We start from the raw sequence: 21,889 nt of genomic DNA on the forward strand, positions 1-21,889 counted from the left end.
TTTGTTAAATCCTCATTCGTTGGTTTCTTGTCGAAAATGGTCGAATTATCAATCATACCAAATTTCTTTATTTTTATTCTCACCCTGACTCGAGTGTGATGATATCAGGTTCAGGTGAAAATTACCAGTTAAAAAGGTGAATAACCTTCATACAAAAATTTTAGTTAAACAGGGAAAAGATATATAAGTATTTGGTTTGTTTATAATGCCAAGGGAAGAATATAATCAAAGTCTTGACTAGATGACAAAAAAAGTATACGATTATTCATTTATTTGGACTGTAAAATCAAAACAAATTCTGACATACAGTTATCTAAACATTGTTATAGTTGTAAATTGTTTTGAGTATATAAAACTACATATATTATGACATTCTGAGAAATAACATACACATCACATTAAACATAGAAGGGATACAATGGTCAACCTACTAGTTTTCTGATTTACAACCTATTAATTCCCAGACAACCTTTAAAGCAAAGCAGTAATACAACCTGGGGAACTATGTTTCAGCGATAAATAAATATTTTAGGATTTTCTACTTAAACCCAGTAAATTATGACTAATACTGTGGTTTCATTAACATTTTCGTAAGTACCAATTTCCCTGGATTAAGGACAACTTACATGCTCGTGGATATTTAATTTTCAGGTTTGCCAAAATCTGCATACGAGCGTATATGAAACTTGTCTTTATTTAAGATTTAATTTCATGCTTCTTATATACCCACAAAATCCACGTAAATTGGTATCTAATGAATTATAATGAATCGAAAGTATTGTTTTTAATAAGTTTTACCAAAAATCCATATATAATTGTTTTAAATCTATCATCCATTACAAAATCAAATATGGCCAATAAGTAATTCTATAAATATTCTATGATATAATTTATGGCACATTATCTAATACTACTTGATGACAAAAGAAATCTTTAATTTAGTCATTACACAGTTTAGAAGATGATTGTCTTTTAGCGAAATCAAAATTTTGTACTATTAATTTATATTAGCAAAATAGAAACCATTATATGTGCAATTTATTTTATAGGAAAAGTAATTATGAACATACTTAATGATGTTTGAATGACTGATTCATATAAGAAGATATTATTGACAGAGTTCTAAAATTACAAAACCCCATGGCACTTGTTATTCAATGTTTTATCTCACTGAAAAATATTTTGAAATATGATGCAAGCAAAGCAATCAAAATAGCTTTTTTGGGAAAAGAATTCTTAACTTTTTAATAGCATATAATTAATTAGTTCTATAAATGTTATACTACTAGAGGATATTTACAACCCTTTCTGAAACCAGAAACACATTAACTTGAAGTATGAAAAAATCATTGTTACATGTAATATGTTGGGGGTGATATCTGATGATCACAAATTTTCTGAAAACTGATAAACTGATCATTATCTGTGTATTTTGAACAAATATATCAACACTTGACAAATTTTAAGAACAAAACAAATTTACAAAACATGACAAGAATGAGTAAATATGTCATTAGAAACTGAGGAATTCTTTAAATGTATCAGATCTTATAACAAAACATAGTAAAAAGTCACTGTAAATAGACAACAGATCTACAAGAACAGAGAAATACATATAACCTGAGGAAGAGTGACTAGATATATAAATAAAATCTACGTAATGTCACTTAAAGCTATCACAATCATATATTATACAGAATTCTAGTCATAAATCTTGTACAGTATATTCATTAATTGCATATTAGGCATCAGAACTTAAACAAAGGACAGTTATATTATTATGATTAGATTGATTACTTAACGCAAGTTTACCAATGTAATTCAGGTATTTACAAGCTTACCCCCTGACCTGAATACCAAAAAAATCATCATCATAGATCATATTTAAACAAAAAGAGAAAGTACAATTTGGGGCCAGATTATATAAAATTTTAAAACATTACCTCAAAAAACCTAAATGTATGAAATCATGTGCAATATCTCAGATATAAAATAAAGATAAACATACACATCATGTGGCAGATCTCTACAGAAAAATATTTCAATAAAAAATGGAAAAACAGAACCTAAATAATTCCAGTGTTCTCCCCAGAAATTTTGGATAGCATCACATTTGGCGTAAAAAAACAAACTGTATTTTTTGATTGTCCTTTGTTGCGTCGCAGCGATGCTATAGTTCCTTTATGTTATATATGTTTATACTGTTCAATTCATAACTGAGAAAACAATTAAACTATAACCATGAAAACAGTTGTTTGATTTATGTTTTCTTTATTCTGAATAATTCATAATAATTTAATTTTGGATGTAACATGTCTTCTGATTGGCTGACATCGTTTTGTTTATCAGCCCATAGACATAATTTTGTCATGTGACCATAACGTTTTTTTCACGATTTACTCTGGTTTGAAATGGAATTTAGAATTAAATTATAAGAAATAACTGTAATACTTTGTCAGTCTATTCGAAATAACATAAAAAATGTGGTGCACACTGTTAATAACCCGCTACATGCATTATTCAGTGTGCACCACATTTTTTATGTTATTTCTTCATAGACAGAAAAAATATTACAGACATTCCTCAAATATTTTTTTTCCTCTTGGGCCAAATAAAAATAGATGTGAGGTTCCAGTTACCCTACCCACCCAACTAAATGAATGGTTTATTATAATGCAACCTGTATATATAAAATACTAAATACATGTATCTAGAAAAAAAATGCTGAAGAATGTGTGTTTAAAAAAAATGCAAACATGAGTTTGTAACATTTATGAAATATTTCAAAAGCTTTTTTTTCATGCCTTTTTCAAGTAATATTGGAATTCTTTAAAAGATAAAAGCTCTGAATACACTTCTCAAATTTTGTAATTAGACAAGTGTTCCTTAAAATGCCTTTATTTATGTGATTTAACATGAGGAGATGGAGTGAACTTGACGTGTGATTTTGAATTTTAAAGTCTAAATGAAATCTTCTTGCACTCATAAAAAAAGGTTTAATTTAAATTTCAAAACATTGTCGAGGGAAATTAAAAAGACACTGCCTCATACTGCAAAATTATGATCGATTTGAGGCTAAATATATCAATACTGATTTTTGTTACTATATTATAATACATGTCAAACCTTTTAATTTGACCTTATCTACTAATTTACTAAAACCTACTATATACATTTATGATACATCCTTATAATAAATATTTCATAATAACTATGTACACTTTCTGTATAAATGTACACTTTCTGTATATAACAACAATGATATTATTGCTGGAAATTAACATATATATTGCACAAATGTCAAGGGCAGGGAAAAACAAACAAACATAAATACGCACCAACAAGTTTTTCTTAAATGCATAATATGACCAAAACACTTTTGTGTCAAATCATGAAACTTAGGTTAAAATAAAATGGACTTGTCAAATGGTTTTATCATATGGTTTGTTCAAAAGAAACCAAAACATTCATTGTCTTCACAACACATTAAATGAAAATTGCCACATAATTTGGTCCTTTAAATCATAATAAACTAACTAAAACAAAATCCATAGAAAAAAAGAGATTATTGCATTTTTTAAATAAGGCTTACCAGTAAGCAACCAACCTTACAGCTAAGGTTTACAAGGTCCTTTATATGAAAAGAAAGTAAAGAATTGCCTTACAAACAAAACAAAATAAAAATCCTTAAACAAAGAAAGGTCTTCTTTCTGTCTTAGACTTCTTACTTGCCTTCTGTCCACTTTTATCAGATGACTCACGAGTACTAGCAGATTTAGATAAAGTAGTTGTATCTGTAGTTTTACGTGGATACGATTCAGTCGATATTTTCCTAACAGGTGCTTGTTTTCCTTTTGCCTGTTGTTTCGTAGGTGGTTCTGAAGCTACAATACTCTGTGAAGCAGCTCTCCGCCTTCCACATGTTGCACAAGAAATATGCCCGGTCCTATTGCTATGTGCTGCACTTGTCCCCATCACACACTGACTATGAGAAAGTTTACGTTCAGGTTTTGTGTCAGATTTAGTAGATGTAACAGGCTGTTTGGGACTAGACGAGACAGAAGGAGAGCTTAATGATCGATGAGCACCACTACTTACTGCCCTCGCAGCTATTGCAGCTTTGCCCATTACTATACCTAATGGGCCTTTCTTTTTACGTTCTTTCACTACAGGCTTTGATTGCTCTGCTTTGTTTTGAGCAGACTTAGTTCTGACAGTAGGTACAGCTGACTGTATGGACATATCAATATGAATATCATCCTCATCTTTAGTAGAAATATCGGATGATAATGACTGTGTATCTAAATCTAAAGAAAAGGTCACATTTTTTTTCATTTCTGTTTTTTTCACATTCATGGTATCAAACATACCTGATCTTACTGTCATATCCAAATCTAGTGTATTCTTTTCGTCTATTTCCATATCAGCGCTTGCAGTTTCATCTGTTTTATCTGATGTATTCGTATGAACAGAGAGAAGAGGAGAAATACTCCCTTCTTTACTATCTAGTGAGGAAGAAGATCTTGTCCATAAACCAGACAAAGAACCTCCCTGTCCTGAGAATCTTCGTGACATCTTTGGAGATAAACTACCCATATGGCCGTCTGCATCTCTCGACTTATTCCCAATGTCAGTCAGGGAAGTTCTAAATAAAGGTGGTGATCGTTTCGAGGATGTATTTCTACGAAGGACAGGAGGCGATATATTCCCAGCCTCTTTCTGAGCTTGCATTAAAGCATGTCGTTGAAGCAGTGGTGATGAAGGACAAGTGATTGTCAATGTGTTCAAGGGAGGTAAGTCTGAAGGTTTTGGCTTTGTGGGAGCATTATTATTTGAGTCTTCATCGTCAGTTTTTTCAACATCAACCTGTGGTAAAATAACCTGCTTTTCCATGGGTAATGTATCTGTATCTGTTTGCCCAGTTAATGAGGGTTGAGATTTGAACTGTTCTTTAGAGAATGTAGCTTTAGTTGCTTTTATCAATGCCTGGATAGTCGGAGTTTCAGAGTTGGATATCATTGGTGAATCATGAGAGGCCATTGGCAATGGATGGCTTTCTGACAAGGCATGAGTAGGATTGGATTGCGTTGTTGTTTGGGCAAGTGTGGCTGCAAAGTTGTGTTGTGGTGGGTACTCTCTGATAGGACTACTTTCTATAACTGTAATTGTTGGAAGATTTATTTTCTTCTTTTCCAATGTTAATGGTTGTATGGTGGCAGGCTGTATCTTGAGTTGTTGAGGTGGGGAACGTTTAACGATTTCAGGCGGTCTAACAAAATGATGTCCATGATTGCTATTCAATACCATACTACTTTCTCCTGAAAATAAGCAAAAAAATACATTTAATTTTCTTATAGAAATCTCTTCTTAATAAAAATGTCTACAATATTTTTTAGTTCTTATGCAACAAAGAAGAAAGGAAGCACAACTTAAAAATTTGAAAGTTAAAATGCAAAACAAGAATAAAGGAAAAATGCAAGTAAGGAAGTTTTGCTTATACTGTAAGATTAACTCGCTTAAGATGATTGTTACATAAGCATGTAACAACATATATACCATACTAATTCATTGGAATCAAAAGCTCAGTACAAACAAAATTAACAGGTTAAATTGGAATATAAAATTTAGTAAAGAAAATAAGTATGCCAGGGTGAAAATTGTTGGGTATGATGAACTGAATAAAGAATAATATCAAGTCATGCAACCATCAAGTTACAACATTAAAAAAACCTGTAAATGGACAAGCTTTGAATAATGTTATAAAATTAAATGTGTAGCTTTAATTATAAAGGTTGCAATGTCAAATGTCACCTATTCAAACAATCAATCTTTGAGCAATCAATCTTTATAGAAACAAATGCTTAAATTATAATCTACAATTAAGTATACTGTATAGAGTTTAAAAAAAATCCTCTAGTATTTTGTTTACTTGTTTGTGTAATTGAGTAGACACATCATCCTACCAAAGTCACATTCAAAATTACAATAAACAAAAAAAATTCAATAAATAATGGTAAAACAAAATTTAATTGCATGTAGAGGTTCATATATATACAACAATTATCTGAAATAGTATTAAAACAGCTGTTGGAAACATTCACTAAACAGAATATTATTACTCATCATCTCCTATAACATCCAGGATATCATTATACATATCAACCGAGGTTAGTAGCTGAGGACCTTGTGAGTGGTTGAGGGTAAATACAGACTTTAAATATATATTATATTATATAATATATATGTATATATCCAACTACCACTTATTTCATCTGAGATCACTCGATATATATTCAAGTGCAGTCAAACCCATTCTAGTGAATAAAGCATGGTTTATGAACAAATTTAAAAGTTGAAATATATGTATTAGGTGACTCAAATATAAGTATTTTTCCAATCAATATTAGACATGTAATGAGTTCTAAATAACTTGCCTTTTTATTAAGGATAATGAAAGACTTCAGTATTTTACTTCTTATTTGCAATATAAGTAGTCATTCAAGCATCCGGGTGTGGGATTTTCTTGCTGTGTTGAAGACCCATTGGTGGTCTTCAGCTGTTTTCTGCTTTTTGTTGATCAGGTTGTTGTCTCTTTGACACATTCCCAATTTTCATTGTTGAAAAAAAAGTTTTGAGATACTTATGAAAACAAACAATTTTCTTCTTTGAGAGACTTAAGTTTGATGCATACTGTCACTTTTAATGAAATAGGTTCGTTCTATATTGGCAAATCAAAATTAATGGCTAATTTACCTTTTAGAACATTTTCTCAAATAAAAACATGTGTATTGTATTGTTTAATCAAATAACATGTTATTATTATAATTAGATCTATATAGACCATGTTATAGGTTATTCCGACTTTGAATGTTTTATGAATGTTTAACCAACAACTGACCAGATAACAACAATTAACACACCATGCATTAGTTTACCTGTCCCATCACCTGGGCAGCTTACCTGTAATTATAACTTACTGTCAGTTATATAACCAGAATATGACAGTCACTCAATCTTTAACAATACTACAGGAACATGTACTAATAGTTTAAAGTGTGGATTCAAGAGTATAACAGATCTATACTTTGTTAATTCACTGTGCTTAAAACATGCAACTAAACTAAATCAGTGTTACTTCTTTCAAACACTGAACTTTGTGTAATAAAAATACCTGGTTGTATGTTAAAGGTTCAGTGACTGCATTTAAAATAAATTTCCATATTTTTATACCTAACCCAAACTATATAACCATTAGAAATACAAATCAGATGATATCTAAAACCCAAAACACTGGAATGTCTAGTTTACAAACAATATAAGCTGGCATTTACTAAAATGTGGTAGCATTAATATATTCATCAATTCAGACTTTGAATACATTTGTATTTGTAAAAAAATTACTAGTACTTCAATTTGGTGATCCATGACTGCCAAAAAGATGTTCTCAACCCAGAAAACTACTTTTAAAGTTAGTTGGCAGATTTTTTTATTATCTGAGGCTAAATTGTTTAATAAATTTAAAGTTATAAATCCTCCCTCCCTAAAAAATTCCAAACCAGAGAGTATATAAGGGTTACACATATCATCAGCTTTCATTTATTTCACTGTACTCCAATACAAAAGCTGTGCTACAAACAAATAGTTCCTTTCCAGGCCAGATTTGAAATCCTCCCACGCCAAAATCAAAAATGTGCAAAAATACTATTGTGTAGTTGATTTTTTTTTTTTTTTTTTTAACTTGTATAATTTGCAAAAGATTTTAATAATAAATTTAGTAAACATATAAGGAACCGAGCTTACATGAAAAGGAACTATAGTGAGGGTGTATATGGAGGAGGGTAGGTTGAAACTTACACTATAAGTACCCATAATACTCTAGTTGAACTGTAAAGAAGACAAGATGCCATATCAGTACTATAATGCTTAGACTAATAAAGAGCAAATCACAAATTATCTACTAGTAAATGAATAATGCTAAACTCAAAAAAGTTCAAGGCAACAAGAAACCACAACTGTTAGTAACCTAAAGTACATGTTAACACAATACTGGTTATTAATTCATAACAATTAATTCAAAACCCAAAATGTCAATTATCATTGTGCAGACATAACACAAACAAAAAGAAAGAAAACATACAACACACAAATAAATATTACTGTAACCAGATATATGCTACATACAAAAACAAGTTTTAATTATAAAGTTGATTTTTTTCTGCTGTACTAAAGCTTGATGTACATTTTTTTAACGAATTTAAAACATACAACATAATGTCTATGTCTCACGAGACTGTGTGTGTGTAACATGTACATGCAATTCAATGAAAAAATATTCACAAACATATTTCTTGCCCTTTAAATCTTTCTCTTCTACAAATTTCCAAAATGAGATAAGAACTTCATGAATTTCAAACATATACTTCGCGTAACTATATTGTATTCAAGGAAAAAGAAAAGTTTTTCACAATGTAATATAACAAGTGAAATACAATCATGCATATTTATAAATATAGCGACAGAATAGAGAGAGAATTTTTACTTATTGGCAAATACTGACCCAAAGGTTAAAATATAGTTTTATCCAGTTAATATATAGGTTACCCAAAGTCAATATATAGGTTTACCGAAAGTTAATATATTAAGGTTTACCGGGTACCCAAAGTTTAATTTATAGGTTTAACTAAAGTTATAAATGTTTTCCCAAAGTTTAATATATAAGCTTATCCAAAGCTAATATCTAGGTTTACCCAAAGTTTAATATATAAGCTTATCCAAAGTTAACATCTAGGTTTATCCTAAGTAAAGGTTTACCCAAAGTCAATATACTGTAAATCCAGAAATCATTCTGAGGTATTTACCAATGCAATTAATGTGATTGGGTGATGATCAAAATAATTACTTGCATTCTGATATCTGATAAACAAATCTGATCACTATCATTAAAACTCCCATTTTTGGCCATTCTTAAAAAATAGCAATAATAAATGCACACAATAATTTTTGAATTTACAGTATAGGTTAATGGGAATCATGTTATAAAGTAAATAATCTGCTAACTTCAACTGAAAATTAATTCTTATCAAATTCTAGTATATCTTTTGACTCTTAAATTGTCAATCTAAACAAATACAGTTGGAAGATAGCAGATTTATACAACTATGTAGTGAATACATTTGAGTGGCCATAGAAAAATGCAGAATAAGTGCAGTGACCAAGTGGCTTCTTTATCACGATGTTATACTCAATGATTTTGGTAATTCAACTGATTTTGTTCTCTACTGAAACTGAATATGCAAAGCGTTGAGAAACTGAACATTAATGATAAAGTAGCCACTAAAATTAGTTGTACTTATTTCTCTACCTGTTAATCACACGTCAGCCATAACGGTGTATATTATATCCGGATCTGATCCTGTTGAAAGTTAGTCATAATTAATTCATTTGCTGTCTGATTTTTATTCATACAATGTAATTTTCTATTTTCAAAGAAATCAGATGTTCAACATAGTGTATTTTTTGTTCAGATAAAAGAAATGACCTAATTTTAAAGTCATAAGAAACCTCAAATTAAAAAAAAAAGATTTTTCACCACTCACTCGTTTCATATGACTTTAAACAGTCATTTATCATGTTAATATGATTGAAATAAGAAGCAAATGAAAAAATATCAAACTGATAAATTATCTTAAAACAATAGCAGCCATGGCAAATTGTCACACAAGTGCATTACATCTAAATCTGATTAACATACAATAACAAAACTACATCGTACTTATAACACAATATTTGTACAAAAGTCATAACATATCACATTAATGTTTCAAGAGACTGTGTGTGCCATTATATGAGCCTCATTATATTCAAAACTAACACAATGTTATCTTTTTTTTTCATTGCATGACAATTATGGATAAAGTAGACACTTTATGCTGTTTATGAAAGCCTCTCATATGAACCTGTGGGATTTCAAAACGTTTTGTGGCCAGGTAAACATATCTTTAATAATTCCTATTCACTGTTTAGTATAGAAGTATCAAAAGCAGGTCTCGCTATGATATCCAAGGATAAGTGACTTTTGGGGACATAATAGATTAATTGGTACTGTTTTATTCTGTCAAAGGACAGGTTTATAAATGAGATTTAACCAATAGGAAACAATGTTGCAAAATAGTCCAGGCCAGTAACCCCACACCTCCAACCTTTTTATGATAACAAATACAAATGACGAGGCAGAAAATATATTTTCAGAATAAACTTATTAAAAAAATATAAATCTATTTTTAGTAACTAAAATTCTTTTTTTTTAAAGGATAAAGAAAATGAACTCCATGCGACATGTAACAGTTCTTGTTTATACCCAGTTAAAAGTTTTATCAAATACATAAAACAGAGTACAATGGATTACCGGGTAAGTCATTTTCATAGGTACCAAATTTCCTGGTCAGAGGAGCTATTGTATATTCGTTGAGACTTGATTTATGAATTTGAGTGCTGCTTGTAGCATAAAGCTTTTAGCAAACTTGTACGTCTGTAACATTTATTAAATTTTCAGTTAACCAACACTCAAAAAAATTGATACTCTACAAATATTAATGAATCCACAGTATGCAACAACAAAAGAAGTGTTGAAATATTTAAATACTCATGCATAAAAGTATCTATTACTTTAAGAAATTGTTAAACAGTGTTACATATTATAATGGAGTTTATCATAACACACAAGATGGCTGCATACCTTTAAATGCATTGGAATGTAAGGCATGCTGTGAGTCATCAGGTAACATTGTATCAGGCAGTTCCCCATCAGAATCTATTTCTCCATTTTCTTCCCCTGTGTCAGTAGTAAAATGCATTCATAACTATATAGCATGACCAGATTTTAGAAATTTACATTATGAATATTCATAAATCCTGCATATGCAGTTTTAAAAATTTACATTATGAATATTTATAAAAAAAGACATGTAAATTATTTGCAAATGTTCTCATGACAAAAAGAGTAAAATTGATTATGAATGTTATTTGAAAAATCTGATCATACCCAGATAGTTTAGACAAGTATTAAAATACTCATGCAAAAAAGAATCTATTACTTTAAGAAATTATTAAAACAGTTTTCAATATTATTTCATTCAAGATGAAAGTAACTGTTACATTGGTATATAAAATTGAAATGTTGTAATACATTATGTTGAAATACCACATACAAAGAGAATCAAGGTGACAGAAAAAGTTTATATATTCTGTATAAATAATGTCTAAGGCACACACATTTACAAACAAAAAAGATGAAAAATGCTACACACAGAATGAAAAGTTCTGTTTATTAAACTTGGTTGATGAAAACAGTGAACTTAAAATATCTGGCGTAATTGTGTACTTTATTTTTTGTTTGTTTTCATTACACTTATAATCAGATGGATACTCTTTCAGAAAAAAAGTCAACTTTTGTCAAACTTAAAAACATCCGATGTGTAGCATCTTCTTTTTAACAGTAACATGCAAATCCAGGATACTACATATGTGAATATTAATTAGGAGTCCAAACACCAAAAATAATTATTTATGCATCAAAAACACTCAGATACAATGTGCACAGTAAACAATATACACAATTACACACAATGAATATTTAGATCATGCATGCATATGTAGGTGCTCTTATAAAGGATTTCTCAAATAAAACCTGATAAGTGTTATGTTTAGGTGATACGTTTAAATAAATCAATATAAGGGGATTGCTTATAACAATTTTATGCAAAGCCAGAAAGTATCCTCCGACTTTCATCTGCTATGACCAGATGTATAGACTATGAAAGAGATACCCTTGTTTAATCCATTTCAAATTTTCAAACTTAGATGTTATCAGAATTTTATAAATTGTAATATTATATTATGATTATTTACATATTTTAAAACATATTTTACTTTATACGGTAAACGATTGTTTATAAACACATCCTATATTCTTGTCTTCCTATACAAATCTCTTATTTGCGTGTATGTACAGTGGATTCACTTTTATTCATTAGATATTATTGATTGTTGATTCTTTGGGAACAGGGGAGCCATGAATTCAAATCTTCCATTAACTACGAATTTTCTATAAGTATGTATGCATACATTGAAAAAATACATAACCAAATATCCATAAAAATGCAAGTTTTCCTCAATATACAAAACATTGGTACCCATAAAAATAACTGAATCCCCAGTATTACAGAATAACAGAATTTCAAAACAAAATCTTCTGTTATACTCTGGGACCAAAATATTGTATTAGTCCGAGGTTGTACAGAAGGCTTTTAAAATGTTCAGTTTTAAAGGAAACAGTGTTTTCAATACATAGATTCATTAAAAGTTAATGTTATTGCCAGTCTGGAATGCACTATTTTAAAATCATCTGGTACCCTATTTCTACTCAAATGCCTAACTACTTAATAATTAAAAATGCGCAAATTAAAAGTGCATTAAATCTCTTATAAAATACCTTCTATATAAAAAGTCAAAAGTGTCACTTGTGCTACAAGACTGTTAGTTGTGGCAGAGAAAAAGGCTAGCCTATTACAAGACAAGATTTATTACACAACACATGATATTACCATCTGATAAAGGCACAATTTCTTTTTTATTACAATGAGCGCTCCCTGGTAATACAAAATCTGCGTCGGATGTCTGAAATCATATATACTTATCGGTAAAAAACTTTTGTTTGCAATTACCAACTACTAAAATAAAATTAAGCACATATTAGTACTTATTAGTACAAACAGGTATGGTAAAACCTTTCAGAAATATGTATTAGTAATTCACATAGATCAAACCAGTAGGTTAAAAGTTTCGTCTTTAAGGTTAAACTGTATTTTTCATAATTCCAAATAATAAAATAAAATGTATAAAACATGTTATTTTAGTTTACACTATAAAAGTAAAATAAAATACAAATCTTAATTGAATACAAAACTCTTATTAGTCAAAATACAACGTTATAAACAAAATTTACAGATTTCACTAACATTCATTTTGTTAAACAAAATTATGGTCAATTTAAGACATTTTTGTAAAAGGCATGCTCAAATATAAATAAAATATCTTGTAAATGAAAAGGATGACGATTTTAGTTAATAATAACAACAAAACTCATTCAATAAGCTTGAACCAAAAACTTGCAAACAGTAAATGCAACATAATTTTTTTATTGATTCAGAGACAATACCATTACCAATACATGGATATATCACATTTAATGTGATATCTCGATTTTCAGAAACACCCAGTGTCAGTTGCCTTTTTAAAATTTTTTGTATAGGTTATGAACACATTTATATTGTAGAAAAGTCACAAGATAGTAAACAAATGATAGTTAGTTATAAGCAAGGAAATTACTAAAAAAAATTCAGAGTGAAAAAATGTCAGGAAATAACAGAATGATGAAAGTCAACAAAAGCAGTGTATTTTGTTATTCCCTTTCATTGTAAATATCTGAAGCAATGATCATGATAACTTCCTTCAAACATCTGGAACATTTTGATCGTAATGTATTCAATGATTGATTTAAATATAGATCAACTGTATCAAAAAGAAACTAAATGCCATCTTTACTAGCTATTTGTGATTGATTGTTGCCTGTTTAATGTCATAATCATATGTGTGTGCATCATCATAATAGAGACTTTAGCATTGGTAGCCCTTAAAAATGCTTCCTAATATCATATTCCTTACAATAACATGTCCAACATGAACACTTTGCTTAAGATTTTTAAATTGATTCATTTTAAAATTGGCATACTTTTTCGAATCGAAATTTACTTAAAAATTAAAGTAATAAAAGCTTTCAAAATAAAAAATAAAACAGAATAAGGCAAGTTTAAACTTATTGCAGGAATATAAAAGCAAATCTTTCCATTTTGAAAATTATAAATCTTGGACTACATTTGATTTTGTTAGATTTATCCCAATATCTTACAGCTTAAGATAAAAGCAAATAAAGTTTTCTTATACAATCAAATTTGAAGTCCTTAACTTCTTGTGTGTCTCTATGATCCAAACAATGATTTAGTAAAGATAGCATTTGGTTTCATCTTCATTTGACCTTGAACTTTATACTGACCTTCGATTGCACAGAATTATCATTGTCTCCCTGCACTAACTGATCTACTGTTTTCTCTGCAGATAAGCTGAAAAGAAAATATTAATTTTAAAAGAAAACTCTAAATAGCAATCATAAATATATTGTTTTTTCAAAAATATGTAACAAGGGGTGAATGACAATTTTAAAGTTCTCCGAACTTCAATTCAAATACTTTTTCAGATATTTGGTTATAACAAATATAGTCTTTAATTGATTGATTGGTGTTTACTGCCACTTAAAACTACTGTGCTATTTTGAGGCCATCATTTTTTATTGTTGGAAGAAGCTGGAGTGCCTAGAGTTAACCATAGCCCTTCGATAGGAAAATTGAAAATTCCTAATCAAATAAGATTGGAGTCAAGTGCACCTGCCCTGTGTAGAATTCGAACTCACAATCTCACTGTTGAATGGCTAATCAAACCTAAATGTCCATGTTTTGTTATGATTTGATTTGATTTTTGTGTTTTAACGCCACTTTTAAGCATTTTGGCTATTTCGTGGCGACAGATTTTATTGGTGGAGGAAGCCTGGCCCCAGAACACAGTTATTTCATAGTGCTTTTCTTTTAGACAATAAATTTAAATTAAAAAAATTGCACCTACTCTTTCTCAAAATGATTTTTACAGTGAAGTGTACTACTAGTGGGACAAATAATATCAAAATTATAGAAACTTCTACTAGCTCTAACTCAAAATGTTGACACTTCTGTGTTATGGGGGTGTAAAAATCAGTTTGACAGCTTCAGATGTAAAATTTAACCTTTTTTTAAACTCAAATCACTACTTAACAAAGATTCAGCACCCAAATTTTTTTAACATGTAATTTCATCCCCCTACTTAATATTTCATGCATTAAATATCAAGAAAGAATTGGGAAAGTGTATCAAATAAAAAATGAAAGTTATACACTGTTCACACTAGGGACTATATTCATAGACAACGAAAACCAAAGAACGATAACTGTGTCCTTGGAACAGAGTACCTGGAGAAAACCAGTGACCTTCAATAGGAAAACTAACAAATTCTATTAAATTAAGATTGGAGTAAAGTGAACCTACACAAGTGGGGTAGAAATCACAACATCAGTATTGAATGGCTAGTGATTACAGAAGTAACTATTTAGACCACTCGGCCACCAAGTCCCCTAATTTTGTTATGGAGTTCCCCCATATAAGGTTCAATGTATGTACTTACATGTTAGGACTGGATGCTGCTTTGGATGATTTGGATGGTGCTTTTACATCATCTATATATACACAATATTCATTTTATTATTTTATTTGAATGAAAAACTACAATGTGTTTTTATAGAATGGTGATAGAAATTCACAAATCTTTACACTTTGCTAAAAAATTTGTTAAAATACTACTACCATCTAAAACTACTTATTCATCATACATGTATCACATACTTGTTAAATCAATGTTATACTTGGTTTAAAATAGTTGTAAGCTATTTATACTTCAAATATCAGACTAGCCCAACTTATGGCTTTTATTGTTTTCTGATAAATGTAAAATTGATAAAAGCATTCAACTACAGTATATATGGTTTTGAGTTTTTAATTATGTTGTTGGAAACGTTTGTATTGTTTAATCTCTTCGTTCACCTCTATTTCATGTCTAATTTAATTCCATTTCCATATTTTTGTAGTATGCAATTAACTACATAAAATATGTTTTCATCTTTCGCTTGTCTTCTTTTTCATTTAAACAATTGAGTTTGTACAGTTTGATTATTCCAATTTCAAAATATTTTTTTGTAATAACTTTGCATCATGTACTTCATCATACAGAATGAATTCCAATCTACTTATCAAATCTACTCTACCTTTAGTAATGACTATTTTAGTGTCAGGTTTTGGTTTTGATTTTTCTGTAATTGGTTCTATTGGTGTTTCACCTGGTATCAACTCATACTCAGTTTCTGGTCCAAATATTAACTGTAACATAAGAGTTGTATCCTTTAAATTCCTCATGTCATTTATCTACTACTTATAATGAGCAATATCTATTGTTCCTTGAAATGCTGTTACTGTATCTTCTTTTACGTCATAATTTTTTCTCAAAAATAGATATTATATTTAAGTTAAATTCTAATTCTTGACTTAAAGACTCTTCTTAAACTTTCTAGATTTTAATCATAATTTACCAATGCTATAGTTCATTTGAATCACTGATCCCAGCAGCCTTGTGATATAAAGCAAGCATCTTTACTTTATCAAAGCAACATCTATTATTCATATTCTAAGTAAAAATTTAAGTAGCTTAATTTTCTAAGAAACCATCTTTCCTTTCAACCTTTAGCAAAAACAGGCAGTAACTTCTTTTTAAAAGCCAACATGACTATGTCCAGTAAACAAGCCCCTTAGAAATCTAACAGTTATGTAAAATAGCAGAGCTCTTTCTTAAATAACTATTTCTGTCTTACTTGTGCATTTGTTATAAGTAATTCTACAGTTCTGGTTTGATGTGGAGTATCTACCAAAGAGGCTAATGATGCTGTACCCTCCCTGAAATTAAAAAAAAATACTTCTGTAAACACATGGTACTTGTTTGTTTCTATCTTTACATATGTGTGACTACAAAGGATGTAAAATATACAGCATGTTAATTACTACAATCAACAAGTTATACTGCACATTGGTTGTGGTGATATAGGTTTAATGCAATATTTACACATTAGGAATACAACATGTATTTTGTTCTACTATAAACCTGTAAAATAAATGTTGTTTATATACAATTGAATGTAGTTATCAAAATAAATGATACAGCTTATCATCTCCTTCAAATTAATGGTATAAAAAAATTGGATCATTTAAAAGTATAATAATTTTCCGTACATAAAATAGAAGATCAAACCTTAAATTCAAAGCCATGTTGGGTGCACTTATTGTTGAGATCGTTGAATCATGGACAAAAACACAACTAATTCTATGAGCCCCTCCATGTTAAAATTTTTTGGATATTTGGATATAAACGGGAAACATCCATTGACCTTTATTATTTATATAACATGTTAAATATTTACAGTATTATAGAGGTCTAAGAAACAAAGTAATTCTATGAGCCCCTTCCATGTTAAAATTGTAATAATGTCCTCTTTAATCAAAGCAGTATATACATGAAACTTGTTTGAATAAACATAAATGTGATACTGTTATATAAATAATATATCAATGGATGTTTCCTGTTTATATCCAAATGAAATGTTGCATAAATTTCCATTATCATTTTGATTTATTAAATAACTGAAACTTGTCAATAAAAGACAGGATGACTTTAAACTTTTGAATAAAGGTATCAAAAATAAATCAAAGCTCTGATTTTGTTAAAAAATAAATCAAAGCTCTGATTTTGTTAACTATTAAAATATGGCTACATTTAAAGTTTATTATTCACCGTAGTGTGCCCTTATAAAAAGTAATGTTTGAATAAAAACATCTACATACAAAATGGATACATTAATGTAGTGTACAACTATATTTTCAATAACCATTTATTAAAAACTCAAACTAGTATCCCAACAATTAATCTTCCATACTGGATAAATAAATTCAATCTTTTATCATAAACTTGCAATACTGCAAGACTATCATTGTGCTAGTGCAGCTCATATTTTATGATTTTTTTAAATTGCAGGACTATTTGGTAGGCAACTCATTTGAAATTACACCAAATCCCTATACAGTATTATAAATAAATGGACAATCAAGTGGTACAAAATGTGTATGAAACCACAAAATGTGTGTATATGTGTCAAATCACTCTCTACTTACACAAATAATAACCTGTTTGATAAATATATACATCTGAACTAAATTCCAAATCTTTCATTCTATACATTCCTTAATTACTTAATTTTCTTTGGTATGAATTTTCATCATTCAAGAAAAACTAGCTTTTTCAACGATATTTCATAATTTCAGCATTTGCTTCTTTTAAAGTATTGCTTCTTTTAAAGTAGCTAAAATTTTCATTTGGTCAATTATTTAAACTAGTGATTCCCCCTACTTGAAAAATTGTTATCCAAAGAATGTTAAGAAATCCACATTATACGTAAATACAATATCAATACAATGTTATGTCTGCGTAATCCCGCAACTACAAGTAATACTCATTGATATAATTCATGAAAATTTCTGCTATATGCTTTAATAACACATTACTCAAGTAAATGGGAAAGGGGGAAGTTAGAACAGCATTACATATTATATAAGTTTTGTACATAAATGTCCAGCTAATATAGTTGTACTTGTGAATCATTGGTGTATGTATCTGAATTAATCATAAGACACAACAAGTAAACCTACCTTACACAAGTGTCAGCTTGTAAATGATATAATAATTACATACAGATATCTACAAGTACTTATTGTAAAAGTCAGGTGTAATAAAAAATTTGAAACTGTAATTACCGTACCCATTTGGAGGACTGAGAATGTTCTGTGCATTTCAATGTGCATTAAATTTTGTTAAAATTTCTTGAAAAATATTACACATTACAAAAAAATTATATATATAATTGAAAAAAACTATGTTTCATATACTTCTGACAGTTAATACACCATGTGGTCCAACCATTTTTATAACATTTTTCATGTTTCAATTTATAATATCAATACACATGTAATTTGTTCTTCATGTGTTGTGTTACTAAAAAAATTCAGGTTGTTGATTCTATGTGTATGTGTATTTACTTCTTACATCATACTTACAATGGTCTGAGCAAGGTTGGTCCAAACACTATACCTAAGTTACTAGAAGTCATCTGGTTAACACTATTAAAAGAGGCAACTCTGAAAAATACATAGCGATAATATAACCTTTTTTGCTGTGTCAGTATGGAAACACCAACAAAAGTTTTAAAACCTGTCACATTATTTTTATGTCTCTCCCACGTCAGGAGCCTGTGGTTCAGTGGTTGTTTGTTTTTGTCTGTTATAATTAATTATTTCATAAATTATTTCCTCATAAATTAAGCTATTAGTTTTCTCATTTGTGTTGTTTCAAATTGTTTTAATCAGGCCATTTTATAACCAACATAAAGTATGAGTTTTTCTTATATGGTGATGCTGTATGCCTATGATGGCCTACACTTAATTATATTCACTTCATTTGAACTCTTCTGAATAGTCATACCTGCCAACTTTTCAAAATGCCCATGGGGGTTTTGCGTGCAAGATGGCTGTCATAGTCCTAAAAAACCTGCAAGGGGGCCTTCAAATACATTTTAATGTTGTTTTTTGGCTTCTTCATACTTTTATAAGTCTAGAGTCATTGTAAAATTAATTGTTTTGTTTTAAATTGTGGACAAAATTGCTCTTTCAAAATTTCAATTTGGGAACCTCCATGGGGGAAATCCCCCGCAAATAGTGACAGTTGGCAGGTATGAATAGTTGTCTCATTGGCAATTATACCACATCTCCTTATTTTTTGTACAATTAAGCACTATATAATTGTAAAATTGTATGAAATGCAGCAGGATTTTAAACATGTTTCTTCCATTTATAAAAGAAAAAATATTTCAAGATGTAGATTTAGAGTTTATATCGCTATTTTTCATTTTCTCAATATACCATATAGAGGGTTACTTTGGCTGGTGTAAAATTTCCAATTTTTACTGAATAAAGTGTACGAAATATTTTGGTGGTTATTACTTTGGCGGATTCAAAACTTTTATCAATACCTTTGCATGTACAATACCATTTGGCGGAATTTATTTTGGCGATTTTGTTTTATCTGGGAAAATAATCGAAACCAGGTGCTCCGCAGGGCGCAGCTTTATACGACCGCAGAGGTCGAACCCTGAACAACTGGGGCAAGTATGGACAAAACATTCAGCTCTGAATTTGGATTGTGATCAAATTTTTGACATTACATGGTTTTTTTTTACACAAAACAAATGTCAAGATTTTACAAATCAATTAAAGATTTCTTCTTCAAACTTTTTAAATCTAAAATTAAATAGTTGACACAGCATAGGTTTCTGACACAGAAGGAAAGTGGTCTAATGAATTTAAAAGTTTTTTTTTGCCTTTGAGCAATTCACTATGCTGTTGAATATTAATCCTCTCAAAAAAATGTTTGAAGAAATTTTCTTTTTATTTATGAAATCTGAAATGAGAAAAATTTAAACCCACCCCCCCCCCCCCTTTTTTTTCACATCCCCGTTTCCCTTTTTCCAAAACTGATATCAATTCAAATTTCTAATGGAGTTTGCAACAATAACTACTCTTTTAAATACATCATAAAATATTAAAATGTAAAATAAAGTGCTTGTTATCACTGAATGGTAAAGATTGGTTGGTAGTAAAAGTGAATATACATTGTTTATTGTATAAAACAATAAAAAAAACTTCATCAGCAACATTTTATATTGGCAAATTTCCAATGAAGTTATTTACATAAAGTTATTGGCAAATAAAAATAGAAAATGACATCATAGTCATGTCTGGCAAATGTCTAACATACATTATCTAAAAACATTTTAGATAAGATAAGGAAAAAAAGCTTCATCAGCAACATTTTATATTGGCAAATTTCCAATGAAGTTATTTACATAAAGTTATTGGCAAATAAAAATAGAAAATGACATCATAGCCATGTCTGGCAAATTTCCAACATATATTATCAACTACTATTCTATACAAAGAAAGATAACTCCAATTGAAAATTAATTGCTATTGCACAATATTGTGCAATTAGATATTTCTTGCTATTGTGCAATACTGTGCAATTGAAAATTTCTTGCTATTGCACAATACTTGATATGGAATCCTGATTTGGACCAACTTGAAAACTGGGCCCATAATCAAAAATCAAAGTACATATTTAGATATTTTAAGCATATCAAATAAGTCCAAGAATTTAATTTTTGTTAAAATCAAACTTAGTTTAATTTTGGACCCTTTGGACCTTAATGTAGACCAATTTGAAAACTGGACCAAAAATTAAGAATCTACATACACAGTTAGATTTGGCATATCAAAGAACCCATTTATTCAATTTTTGATGAAATCAAACAAAGTTTAATTTTGGACCCCCATTTGGACCAACTTGAAAACTAGGCCAATAATTAAAAATCTAAGTACATTTTTAAATTCAGCATATCAAAGAACCCCAAGGATTCAATTTTTGTTAAAATCAAACTAAGTTTAATTTTGGACCCTTTGGACCTTAATGTAGACCAATTTGAAAACGGGACCAAAAATTAAGAATCTACATACATAGTTAGATTCGGCATATCAAAGAACCCCAATTATTCAATTTTTGATGAAATCACACAAAGTTCAATTTTGGACCCTTTGGGCCCCTTATTCCTAAACTGTTAGGACCAAAACTCCCAAAATCAAACCCAACCTTCCTTTTATGGTCATAAACCTTGTGTTTAAATTTCATAGATTTCTATTTACTTATACTAAAGTTATGGTGCAAAAAACAAAAATAATGCTTATTTGGGCCCCTTTTTGGCCCCTAATTCATAAACTGTTGTGACCTTAACTCCAAAAATCAATCCCAACCTTCCTTTTGTGGTCATAAACCTTGTGTTAAAATTTAATTGATTTCTATTTTCTTATACTAAAGTTATTGTGCAAAAACCAAAAATAATGCTTATTTGGGCCCTTTTTTGGCCCTTTATTCCTAAACTGTTGGAACCAAAACTCCCAAAATCAATCCCAACCTTCCTTTTGTGGTCATAAACCCTGTGTCAAAATTTCATAGATTTCTATTCACTTAAACTAAAGTTATAGTG

The 21,889-nt window shown here is 29.5% G+C and overlaps 1 protein-coding gene across 10 annotated transcripts in view; it reads right to left on the reverse strand.

Moving 5' to 3' along the window:
• Positions 1-256: 256 nt before the first annotated feature.
• Positions 257-21,889, reverse strand: part of LOC143072486 (rho GTPase-activating protein 45-like) — a 60,764-nt gene continuing 39,131 nt past the window's right edge. For 2 of the 10 annotated variants that reach the window (XM_076247432.1, XM_076247425.1), the window contains 8 exons: positions 18,852-18,932; positions 16,562-16,643; positions 15,962-16,073; positions 15,325-15,376; positions 14,111-14,177; positions 12,603-12,675; positions 10,736-10,831; positions 257-5,318 (listed from right to left, as the gene is read on the reverse strand). In XM_076247432.1, coding sequence (XP_076103547.1) covers positions 3,688-5,318; positions 10,736-10,831; positions 12,603-12,675; positions 14,111-14,177; positions 15,325-15,376; positions 15,962-16,073; positions 16,562-16,643; positions 18,852-18,932 — 2,194 coding nt within the window. In that variant the 3' untranslated portion in view covers positions 257-3,687. Of the gene's footprint in view, positions 5,319-6,939; positions 6,961-7,854; positions 7,885-9,361; positions 9,413-10,735; positions 10,832-12,602; positions 12,676-14,110; positions 14,178-15,324; positions 15,377-15,961; positions 16,074-16,561; positions 16,644-18,851; positions 18,933-21,889 lie in introns of those variants that run through there. The other 8 variants (XM_076247446.1, XM_076247462.1, XM_076247455.1 and 5 more) reach the window with 8 other exon arrangements.

The sequence above is a fragment of the Mytilus galloprovincialis genome, chromosome 1, assembly GCF_965363235.1.
Source record: "Mytilus galloprovincialis chromosome 1, xbMytGall1.hap1.1, whole genome shotgun sequence".
Lineage (NCBI taxonomy): Eukaryota > Metazoa > Mollusca > Bivalvia > Mytilida > Mytilidae > Mytilus > Mytilus galloprovincialis.